The sequence below is a fragment of the Sturnus vulgaris genome, chromosome 6 (assembly GCF_052056855.1).
Source record: "Sturnus vulgaris isolate bStuVul1 chromosome 6, bStuVul1.hap1, whole genome shotgun sequence".
Classification (NCBI taxonomy): domain Eukaryota; kingdom Metazoa; phylum Chordata; class Aves; order Passeriformes; family Sturnidae; genus Sturnus; species Sturnus vulgaris.
In genome coordinates, this window is record NC_142248.1 from 33642861 (window position 1) to 33655166 (window position 12306).

The following is a 12306-nucleotide window of genomic DNA, read 5'->3' on the forward strand; positions in this document are numbered from 1 at the left end:
TTTCCTCTTGTTCTATTGCTTGTTATTTGGAGGAAGAGACCAACCCCAGCAATACATCCTTTCAGGAGCTTGTAGAGAGCAATAAGGTCTCCCCTGAGCCTCCTTTTCTCCAGACAAAACACCCCCAGCTCCCCCAGCCCCTCCTTACCAGACTTGTGCTCCCGACCCTTCCCCAGCTCTGTTGCCTTTCTCTGGACACGCTCCAGCCCCTCAGTGTATTTCTTGTCATGAGGAACCCAGAACTGAACACAGGACAGGATGAGGTGTGGCCTCACCAGTGCTGAGTACAGGGGGACAATCCCTGCCCTGGTCCTGCTGGCCACACTATTGCTGACACAGGCCAGGATGCAACAATCACTTCTGAAAAATAAGACCACCTAACTTAATTTTTGTGTCAAATGCTAGCATGCAATACATTTAGAATTAATAACACATATTAAACATCTGTATCAAAAGGTGAATATTTGGATTGTTTGTTTGGGGTTTTTTTGGTAGAATGAAGCTATGCTGTTTGTTGCCAAAAGTCAAATCTACTCTGAAGATTCCCACTGATAAACATCTACTTCAGCAGTTGGAATTATGTATAAGGAAACTTCTGTGTCAAGAGAAAGACAAAGATGTCCTGAGTATTGTGAAAAGAGTAAGCATTTTTCTTTTTAAGCAGCATTTAATCATGGGTTCTAACTGAAAGTTAACATGACTGAGCTTTCTGTTGATTGTCTCAATGTAAGAACAGGAGATTAAAAAATTCCATTGTCTGTTATGTAATTTTGAACAATTAAAAGATGATGTAGTATAGTATGTTCTGTGAAATTTAGGAGTGTTGATGTTTCCTTGATTACTGATATTGTAGTTATTTTGTAGTGATTCAAATTCAGGATTTTGGCTCAATGACCATGTAAGAAAAAATAGCAAATGATTAGAGAAAGATGGAATGTTGATTCTAGTAAAACTCATCAAGCCTGTGAGACAGAGATTGTTAGTCTATATATTTTACAATACACAGACAAAGTATTTTCAAGATTCTAAAATGTTACAAATGTGTTTTTAATATTCAAAAAAGTAAATTTTTAAGGAATGCCCATGCTTAGTCTCAAATTTAGAAACCATGAAGGGAAATAGCTCAAGTAGGTGCCTGCCTTACAGGGCCAGTCTGCAGGAGAGATGCTGGGTGGACACCTGTGTGCAACCTGCTGAGTTATACACGGATTCCTCAGTTGCTTTTTTCAGTCCTGGTTCCTAAGCCAGTGCTGTAGCTATTTTTGCTGTGGTGCTTCCTTGAGAGTATTTTGATTTCCACGTAGATATTCTGTGAATCTATCCATTGTGAGTCTCAGCAGGGCTCTGAGAATATTCTCTGGCACTTTCAAACTGCATTTGTGCCACAAAAATAAAAGCAAAGGCTTCAAATACTTAGGAAGAAAAGACAATTTTTTGCTTCAAAGTCTGGCATGCCAGTGAGTAACAATAAATAATGTTTTAATTTTCTTTATAGACGGTGCTAGAATTGGACAGAATGGAGATCTCTGTGGATGCTGTAAGTACTTACTAACTTTAATACTTATCAACTACTCTTAGTTCAATTTTCATGTAGTGATTTTTTATTTTTATTGATTTTATTTTGAAGTTTCAGAAAAGATTTTACGAAAATGATTTATTGGATCAAGAAAAAGAGAGACAAGAACATCTCCTTTTGGAAATGGTATATTTTATCAGTACACTGTCATTATTTTTAAATAGCTTGTAGCTACATATTAATGAGGCAATAATTTTAAGGTAGGGGAAATGCATATTTTAGAGAGACCTGATAGGTTCATAAATGTGTGTGGTTTCATCTTACACTTTATAATAGGGTAAAGTGCTTCAAAGTAACATATAACATTTTTTTCTTTACTACCTAAATTTTTCTGTAGCAATTAGATAGGCAAACTTGAGTTTCTTGATAAATGCCATGTATAACATGATGAACTGGTCATTGAAACACCTCAGAATTCACATACAGCTCTCATAGGCAAATAAATTAATCTCATAACTTCTTTTCTCCCAAGGAAGCTGGAGAATGCTCTGTGTTACAGGCTTTCCTATCTGCCAGGAAAAAGAGAAAAGCAAAAGGTGCAGTAGGCACTTCAGCACACAGCTTATATCTTCACTACATCTCCACAAAGCCTAGATTAGACCACTGCAGTCCTCCCTTCTGCTGCATCCCCTCCAGTCTGAGGTGGGAGAAGTGAGCAGCTGATAGGATTCAGAAGATCCTAAAATCGTTAACATGGTTCCTCTGACTTGTAGTAGATGAACTTCTTTGTAGTGAACCAGAAGAGATTCAAGAGTGTCCCAAAAATGACATTGTTTCCTATGTTTGTGATCCACTTTGATGTCCATAGGTATTGCAGGTCAATATGAGCAAATACACCTGACCCACAGACTTCCTGCCACTCCCCATGGTCTTGAGCTCAGCTTTGTTCTCAGGACCTGCATCACACACTCAAAGTCCTGAACTTAGCTTTAGCATTAGATAGATGGATAGATAGATAGATAGATAGATAGATAGATAGATAGATAGATAGATAGATGGATAGATAGTAAGTATGTATCAGGTAGATACAGTTAATGCTTTCATACTGAAAGTATTTGCCGGGTGCAAAGTAGCCTCCAGTGTGCTCTGTGTTACTGAGCTCTGTGTACCGTGTGACAGCATCAATTTTTACCCTGTTTCTACAGCTATACTTCAGAAAAGCACCTGAATTTTTATGATATAGGCCACTGATATGTGCAACCCTTCTGTATCACAAAGGCCTCATTAAGCATTGTTTGTGAGAGGAATGCTTTTGGGGAACCTGAGGTGGACACAGTGATTTGTGACATGTTGCTGTCCCAATCAGATGAAGAGCCATTCAGCCCACTTAAATGTATCTGGCTGCTAAAGATTTTAATACTGAGTATGTTAGTAAGCTTCCTTAATTTTAGTAGCTGACTTGGTAGAAACTATTTTGTACCAACTCTGACCTGAATTAATTACCTCTTTCTTTTCTTGATTGGGTAGTAATTAGAACTACATGAAAAAATAGAGCAATTATAGTTCACTTAACAATTTTTATTATGAAAATAATATGGAAAATAAGCTAATATTTTATAGTTTTTTGAAGTTGGAGTGATACCTATTCACCAAATGGAATATACTTTTAGGCTGGGTAGTATTACAGAAGGACAAATAAATTCCGTAAACATGAACAATTTTGAACAATTTTACATAGTTGATTTTGTTTTCATAAGCATTTATCAATTGTAGATGTTAATTTTAGATCTTTGTAAAGTTTGAGCATATATGGCACACCTTAAAATTTAAGAAAAGCATTTTCATTGAATTGTATGAAATAAAAGTGTTGCCTGTTCTATTTTCAGAGTGTCTGTGTTACAGAAAATTTTTACATTGCCAGCTGCCAATGTCTGTATCTTTTCGAATATAAAAATCCCCAAAGGCCAGGCATAATTTTAGTTATAAGTTATAGGTGTGAACTTCAACTTGGAACTTTCTTCAGACTGTGGTTTCTAAATGAGATGTGTACCCTGATTTCTTTCTGTACTACTTAAGTGGTTCTCTGGATATTCATCAGGGATTGTACTGCTAGCAGGAGAGAATGGAAGTGAACTGCTGTTTGGAAACACAATTTATTTACTTTTATCTGAGTAATAGCTAAGAAAATTATTCATTATTTTAGGAGCAATTAGAAAAACAGAAGCAGAAAAATGAAGGAAGATCAACAAATATTAATGACAAAATGTTTGAAAAGAAACGTAAGTTTGTTTATTTATGTACATGTTTATGCATGCTTTACTCTTCTACAAAGATAGTAGAGAAAAGAGCAGGTGAAACATTAAACAATAAATAGAGATTCAGAAATTGGAAATAAAAATTGTTTCCATATATTTCTGAAGTTATTTTTAAAAAACACCTCTTATTACATATTATATGTAATAATATATATATTTTTTTTTGTTGGTTTTTTTGCTTTATTAATTAAATACATTAAAGTTTTAAGTCTCTGTTCTTTTTTCAATTTGGGATATAGTGTAAGTAGTTTTCTGTAGTGGCACTGGATTAGATATTATTACTCTTTGCTCCAGGACTGTGATGTGTTATGTCCTCTCTTTTCTATAAATTTAAGAGGGAAGGGATTATACTGTAAATTTTTTTCTTTGTAGGTAGAGACAGTAAAACATCATCAGTGTTGGCAAAAAATATTAATCTCTCTATTTCTGGAAGCTCTTCTGGTACATCAGCAGGTAAGACCAGTTCAAAAACTCACCAGGAATACTTTGATTTCACATCATGAGGTTAAACCCCAGCAAAGCTGCTGTTGACATCTGTGGACCCCAATTTAACCTACTTCATAGAGGAAAAGACTTTTCTAGAACTGAATGTATATTCTATGGTTTTTAGTTTTGTTTTTCTCTGTATTATATAAATAAAGGCCTAAGGTTTATTTTTTTTAATTGAGGTATTTAAATCTAATTTAAGTATTTAAATCAAATTGTTCCTTCATTTACCATAGAGTGACAGAAAAATATATTTTAAAGTGTTCTTAATTATTGAGGAAATGCAATATTCATATTAAAAAATGTTCTTTATAATTTTAGGCAAAGAAGAAAAAAAATCCAAGCTGGTTCGAAGCCAATCTTTCAGTACTCAAATACTGCATCCAAAATACAGCAACATAGACAAGTGTCCTAAGTATCTTTATAATCTTCATTGCTTACCTCATAGGCAAATGTTTGCTAATAGACAGCTCTTATGAAATTAATGCTCATGGATCTCTGAAAGAAGTGATGTGCTCACTGAATTGTGACTTACATTTCCAGCTTTCTGTTTAATGGATTAACTGAGGGAAGAAATACCATCTAAGGCATGCTGAAGCCTAGAAATGGTTATGAATTCCTTTAAAGTTAATATATGTCACTTTTTATTATATATTAACAAGAATTTTCAATATGAATTGCTAAATCTAATTTTGTATATTTCTTAAAGACATTTCAGCATAACTTTCTCATTTTATTTTCTCATATAAACTCAGAAATAACCTCCAATACTATTATTGGAATTTCTACAGATTGCTAAAAAATTTATCAGGATGATGCAATTGAGAGGAACACTTGGAAATAACCAACTTGGTTTTGTTTTGTTTGGTTTTTTTAAAGTAAAAGTTCTGCTACAGGATATACATCTTCCATATCAGGAATGGGAAAGAATTGTATGTTATCCTTTTGTGGTAAGTAGATCATTGTGTGGGTGTTGAATATATGGGCCCAAGTAGACAGGCATACTCTGTCATTCTCCTAAAGAAAGCAGAATAACAGACACCTAATACATTTTGGCATTTAAGTGCTAGTCTAGTAAGTATATTTTTCAGATTCTTTTTTTCCTTACACATTTGTTTTAATTTATATTTTAAAATAGTAAAAATAAACGGAGCTTGTTATGACCTGGTTGGAATTTCAGATATCATAAAAAGATTGGGTTTGCAGTTTTTCCCCACCTATTTTACCTGAGGAGAATGAATATTATGTAGAACTTCTACTGAATTAAGAGAGAAAAACTACTGTTTGCAGTTCTGTCCACTATATTTTAAAGAGTTTGGATGATAAAAGATAAGATTGAGATGAATGGCTTCTAGAGAAACCTGTCTTTCCATTCACAACTAATAGGCACTAGGCAATTAAATTACATTAAATAGCTAAATTTTAAGCAGCTAAAGATTGGCCCAAGAAATCACACTCTTTACATACATTAAATGTATTAATGTTTTCTTTGAAAATGTGTATTCCAGTTATTTAGTGAGACTTTTTTATAAAAATACTTGAGGAAGTGTTAAGTAGAAACCATTCCATTAAAATTCTGGATTACTGCCCTTGGAAATATGCCACTATTGCCACACGGAAAACAGCTCATTCTGTTTACTTTCTGTGTACTGTTTTCAACCAAAGTTCTTTGTCTAAGCTGCACCTCTGTGTTTCAGATGATTCATTCAGGACTCATTCTGCTGGCAATAGTGGGAATGCTGCCTTCCCTTCCAGTTCTTCTCGCAACTTATTTAACTCAGCTGACCAAAAGAACAATGGAAATAAGGAGAGTCAGCCCCGAAAGATGAGCATGTAAGTTGTTGGCAGGATGTTAAATGGAGCCTAGGGGCAACATTTTCAAAGGGAACTCAAAAGAGCCATGTAAAATTAGGCCTGTATTTATTACACTTCTGCACACAGATTTTGAAATACTGAAATAGCAGGGTAGAAATGTGATGTATGCAATTATAAGTGTTTCTAAGATGGCATTACCTTCTAATTAGTCTTTTGCATTGTTTCTCCTGCACATATTTGCATTCAGCTGGTACATAATTGAGAGGGTGGAATGGGACAAAGTGAAGGTTAGTGCCTTTGATATGTAATAACTACAGTCACAGTGATTTAGCTGCCTGTAGTTGGAGAAATAGAATAAAAGCATTTTTAGACTAGTTAGTTTTTAATTTCCCTTCTTTTTGTGGACTTATATATGTTTATGTATCAGTACATACCAAATCCGTGATGAATCTTGAGATTTAGGATGAACTGGTACTGGTACTTGTTATTAATCTGCCTTCTTTGCCTTACCATAACCATTTTAAAAAAACGAAAATTCAATTCTGGGCATCTCCCTGAGGCTGCTTTCCTTTAAACATCAGCCTGTGCTGTTCAGCATTTTGCAAGAACAAAATCAAAGATATATTTTTTGCTTCTGTGCTAAAACTGTAAGTCATAGAAAATCACTGTGACATATACTCACTCAAATCTCTGTAGACTCTAGCAGCAAATTCCCTGCAGATTTCTTTTACACTATAACTAAATTACTGTCATTGGACTAGCTGCAATATTGTGGGCTCAAACTGAGACTTTTCTTTGCTAGCAGAGATTTGCATTTTTAGCCAAGGCAGAATGGAGAAAGGGATGGAGCCAGCTACAGCAAGAAAGGGAGACTGGGAAAGTAGACTTTAATGTCACAGAAACTACAACTGGAAGCTAAGATAGGAAAGAGGAAACATCTGATACTGATTGGCCAGGTATAAAGAGGAAACAATAATGATGGTCTGTTTTGTTGAATTAAATAACTGTATGAACATATTTTTCTACTTCTGTATTTTCAGTTTCCTTTAAGAAACAAACCAAAACATCTCCCCAGCTTTACTCAGGATTTTAAGTTAATAAAATTACTAAATTTTAGAATAAAACACTCAAAAGTTTAACAAACAAAAAAGGAAATTTTCAGGACAGTATTCATTTAGCTGCTTGTATACTTGATTTTTTTTTGTGCTGGAATTCTACCATCTTCACTGTACAAGATAAATTGCTTTCTAGAATGAACTCAAGCTTTCATAGTGACATATAATTTTTAAAACTGCTTTTATTTTGTAGAGAAGGTTGGAAAGTAAGTTGTTTATGCAGATGAACTCTTTGTGTTGAGTAAGTGGTTTCACAGGAATAGTACTTTAAGGTGCCAAATCACTTTGCCCTCTGTCCCTGTCTTTGCCAGTGTCTAATGGTTTCTCTTAATACTTCCCACAGTACTTCAGACTTTTTATAGGTGATCATTAGGGGGTCACTTATTTCAAAGTGCACCATTTCAAAGTCAGCAGTTAGATTAGTAGACCTGCTGACATTTTCAGCTATCTATAAAGTAAATGGGGCATTTATCTTGAGAACATAAAATGTCATGGAGTGCTACGTGGTTTCAAAAATTAGGTGTGCTCAAAACCTCATTTTCTTTCACCCTAATCACTGTATGCCTCTTTTCCTCGCTTTAAAACCAGAAAATTAGTTCAAATGTTGTAAATATTTTAGCAATCTGTAGAAATTCCAATTATTTGCTGTCCCACAAGGATTTGAGGAAAACGAATGGATTGATATTCATGAAGCAGTGAAGTGCAAAGGTTAGTTAGACATATTTTTTATATCACATAAAAGGTTTCCAAATTTCAAAGGTTTTTCCGTCTTTCATTTAAAATAAAACTGATATCTTTTGTTTAAATACAGAGGGACAGGAAAAGGCTCACACAGAGCAGTTTGCACTTTTGTCTTCAGGCAGGAGAGTGGAATATAAGAAACACAGCTTCAAGTCTCTATGTACCATTCCCAAACGAATACCTTAAGAGCAGTGTGTTTGAAAGTAGGTATCTGATCAAACACAGTGATCTGGGTGCTTTTTCTGGTTCAGAAAGTCCCTGAACTGCATAGGGTCAGAAGCTAAAGAGGATGTACCAGGGGAAGAAAAACATTTTTGGGGAAAGAAGAGGAAGCTCAAGATGTCCTGCATTTAGTTCTGAATAAGTGTTTTAGTGTTCTGTGTTCTTACAGGAAAAGACATCTCTCGAGTTGATCCAATGTCTGCTGTAGATTCAACTTCTCTTTTGTAAACTGACCCAGTACTTTACTGTTTTCCTAAGAAAATGAAGCAGCTCTATGAGGAGATACTAAGAGATACAGATACAAGAAATGTTTGGTGGTAAATGCATTCAATCACAGATATGTTTAGCTGTACTTTTTATCTTTCTTCTACTCAGGAACTCAGGCCTGACACTAAATATATGCACACTTAAATGAAAAAAAAAAAACCGCCAAACAACAAAAATGTCAGTTTCAAGGAAGCATTATTTTCTGAGTTGAATGATGGAAAAAAATGATATCCAAATATATAAGCAGCTGACAAAAATCACTCCGAGAGTAGAATTTGACAATTGTACAGTGAGAGTTACAATTGAATAGATGCTCATCAATGAGCATCACCTTTGCTGGACTGTAGACAACTTAATAGAGAACTTCACCCTTCTTGAGAGGAATGCCTTCAAAATATGTCCATTTGGCTTTTTCAGCAGGTGCAATAGAGCAGCTTGTAATTTTTAAAGTACAGCAGCTAAGAGTTATGTTAAAATGTTGTGCACAATACCAGTTTAATACGTTATGTAATTTAATAATATAGTAACAATATATTATGTGTGTTTCTTCTTTTGTGTTAAGAAAAAACAGAAAATCAAACTCCTAGATCATCTGACACAAAAATGAGGGAACCAGAGACTGGAGGAAGCAACGTTCTGGTGGGATAAGGTGGGAGCAGCAGATGGGACTCTTTAATGCCTGGACTGAATAAAATGCATCCTGCAATGTTAAAAATTTAAAATAAATTTTTTAAATACAATTTCAAGCTGTAAAATATGTTCTGATTAACAATGTAATGGTTGCAGAATTCTATCATTGTAGTGGAATGATATGAAATATATCTCCAGCTATGTGCTCTTAACTGCTGCAGCTAAGGAGAAGATTTTGTTTTCTTCAGTTATGCCTTTGTAGTTTGAAGTCTTGGATTTAGAATGCGCCATTATTTAATTGGCATATTTACAATCTTAGCAACTCTTAGCTCCCATATTTTAAGCAAGAAATAGAAGGAATTGTTATGAATATGAAAAATTAATCCCACATTTTAAAGAATCTGCAAACCTAATTTAAGACCAAAGTCCAGAACCATATAAAAACAGACTTTTGAAGCATTGTGCTGTGAATTTGGAATTGATGTTTTTACAAGTACTACGTTCATAAAAATTCTGTGTAAGTTTCAAAGCAATCTAAAAGCAAATGTCTCCAGATGATGTAAAAAAAGTTTTATTTCGTAAGCTTTGTTGTATAAATACTTGTTTTAATTTTAGTATTTCAAATTGTATTTTCACTTTAATAATTTATAATAATGAATCTAGTTTTTAATCAGCTGCTATGGCAAACTGTCATGGTTCATTGATGTCATCTGCATTTGTTTGTATTAATGCTAATGTTTCTATCAAAATTTATGTGGAAAAACATGCAATCATATTTTGAAAAGTTCTATTTATGCCAATACTTGGAGAGAGATATTATGAAGCTATTGTCAGCTTCTCTTTCAAAATGGGGGCAGCATAAATATATTGATATCAGAAATATATGGGTTTTAAAAGTTATTGACGTATGATAAAGATGATCTGGTCTGTGTATGCATATGTGTGTGTGGTTACTTTTTATAATGTAAAAATATGAATGATGATTTAATCAAAATAAAACCTAGGACAATGCTGTACATGCATGTTCTTGAAAAAAATTCTCAGGGCATCTTTATAATTAAAATAATTAAAAGGACTTACCTATGGAGGGTATTTATTTAAAATAATAATAATGCTGGATGTATGCTGTCTTGTGTGAAGTACAAAATGTTTCTTTGGATTAAGCACTGTCTGAATTTTTAAGCTTCCTACGCCACAGTTGGATTTAACTCTATTCTCTGTCTTAAGTCACAGGCATTGTTTGGGTTCTGTGGAAATACTTAATTTTTCAGTTTTTTCTGTAGCCTGGCATAGGATCTTGTAAACCATGAATTTCTTCAAAAGCTTCTTTGAGTTTTATGATGTTTAACATTTAGTATTGATATAGGTGTACAGATGACCTGGGTTGGCTCCTCCTGGGTTCTGCTTTTGGTTCATTAATGCAATACTCCAGTTCCCCAGGCACAGCTGACTCAAGTGCCAGCTACAGCTGCTCACCCCTGGGCCAGGAGACTGCTCAGCCTGTTCTTAGTCTTACCTTTGGCAGGGACCAAACTCAGATCATCAGCAGCCAGCTGTAGAACAGGACTCAAAAGTGTGTTTGCCTTTTTGATGCCTTTACTAGAGCAATGCAGAGCAACCAGTAAGTTCAGAAATTTGAAGCTCTTTCTCCCCCAATTATCATGTAATGAGATCTGTAAACAGTCTGTCTCTTGATGGCCGTCACCGTCATTTTTAAACTGATTAATTTATTTAATGTGGATCACACGTGCTCTACTCGATAACCCAAAATTCGTTCAATGTAATCTTTAAATGCTCTGTTTAGACCTATTTTGGAGTGGACATTTTCCTTGTGCAATACCTCTGATGTCTTGTGCATACTTTCATCAGTCCTTTGCATTACAGACCTCCATCCAAGCAGTCCTTTTAGGGCCACTTACTTCGGAGTTAGTTCTATTAAACAGCACCAATTGAAGGGGTTCACCATTTGAACCCTTCAGAAAACTGTTTGTACCTGCTGGTCAGCTGTAGCTCTGGAATAACAGCTGAAGGTTAACTGAGCAGTGGAATTTGTTGGTTTCATATGCACCAGTGGCAGGAAGGAGTGATTCTCTTTCTCTGCATTACATTTATAATGCAGTCTGGACTTAGGTTAGCTGCACCTTCATAGTCTAGTCAGATAGCAGAGCCTGCCTCTTCTGTGAGTGCTCTTTTGTGAGTGGTTTACATCAGTGTCTGGGCTGTTGTGGGCAGACACCAAATGGTAACAGGTGATTTTTAGAGATTTACTAGCTTTATCCTATAATGAATGTATCTTTTGTAGCTTCTCTAGCAGACATATCTTTGTGTGTTTACTGAAAGACACCTGTGAAATTCCTTGCCAAATGATTTTGAAAAGCCTTCTGCTTCTTTTTGGGCAATTATTTTGTGAAGGTTGTATGAACAAGCAGAATAATGCTGAGATCTGTTAGTTGCATAAACCTGGAAGTAGCTTTTTGCATTGTTTTGTGCTTCATACGTAGGACTCTGCTAATTAAAACATATTGAATGTTAAGATCTCGCCATTCTATTGGAAGTACTGCTATACTTGAATAAAGGAAATTGTGTTTAGGTCATGGAAATATTTTTCTGAGACATCTTGGCAACACCTTTTGGATTTTAGGATCAACTCTGTGAATAAATTTATTCCACTTTAATTGAGGTATGTTTTTTCCTACCAAAGTCTGCCTCAGTTCAGTTATAGTGTCCTGTTTACATAGTTCATCCTGGTGTCTAGACAATATTTCAGGTAGAAATTCTGGGTTTAGGAGAGGGCTAGCTTTGTGCTATGAAATAGTACAGGCTAGATTTTCCAAAATCAAAATACCTAAGTTATTTTTCAGAACTATTTTGTTTTAATCCAAAGAATATTTTTAAGACATATCAGGTACTCTGAGAAAATGAGGTGATTTGATAGTCTACATAAACATTTTGAAAGAGGTCACACTCACAGTGTAGACTTCATGATAGACTTATTTTCTACAGTAATGAAATAAAGATCTCTAGACAAAGGTTATAAATTCTCATTTAGGGCTTGATACTGCTTCTGTTTTTATAACTGGCAAAATTCTGCTACCATTGAGGTCACTGGGCTCTTCAGTCTCTTTGCAACAGAAGATAACATTGAGGAATCTGCAGTGTTTGGGAATGAGCTTCCTGAATATTTTGGCATGTAACTGTC

The 12306-nt window shown here is 34.8% G+C and overlaps 1 protein-coding gene across 5 annotated transcripts in view; it reads left to right on the plus strand.

Annotated features, from left to right (window-relative positions):
• PPP4R4 (protein phosphatase 4 regulatory subunit 4) overlaps positions 1-10182 on the plus strand; it is a 57456-nt gene extending 47274 nt beyond the window's left edge. For 3 of the 5 annotated variants that reach the window (XM_088166179.1, XM_088166176.1, XM_014884468.2), the window contains 9 exons: positions 496-640; positions 1496-1537; positions 1628-1702; positions 3720-3795; positions 4204-4284; positions 4639-4732; positions 5197-5267; positions 6015-6150; positions 9040-9217. In XM_088166179.1, the coding sequence (XP_088022305.1) occupies positions 496-640; positions 1496-1537; positions 1628-1702; positions 3720-3795; positions 4204-4284; positions 4639-4732; positions 5197-5267; positions 6015-6150; positions 9040-9064 (745 nt within the window). In that variant the 3' untranslated portion in view covers positions 9065-9217. Of the gene's footprint in view, positions 1-495; positions 641-1495; positions 1538-1627; positions 1703-3719; positions 3796-4203; positions 4285-4638; positions 4733-5196; positions 5268-6014; positions 6151-9039 lie in introns of all 5 variants that reach the window. The other 2 variants (XM_088166177.1, XM_088166178.1) reach the window with 1 other exon arrangement.
• Positions 10183-12306: the final 2124 nt, after the last annotated feature.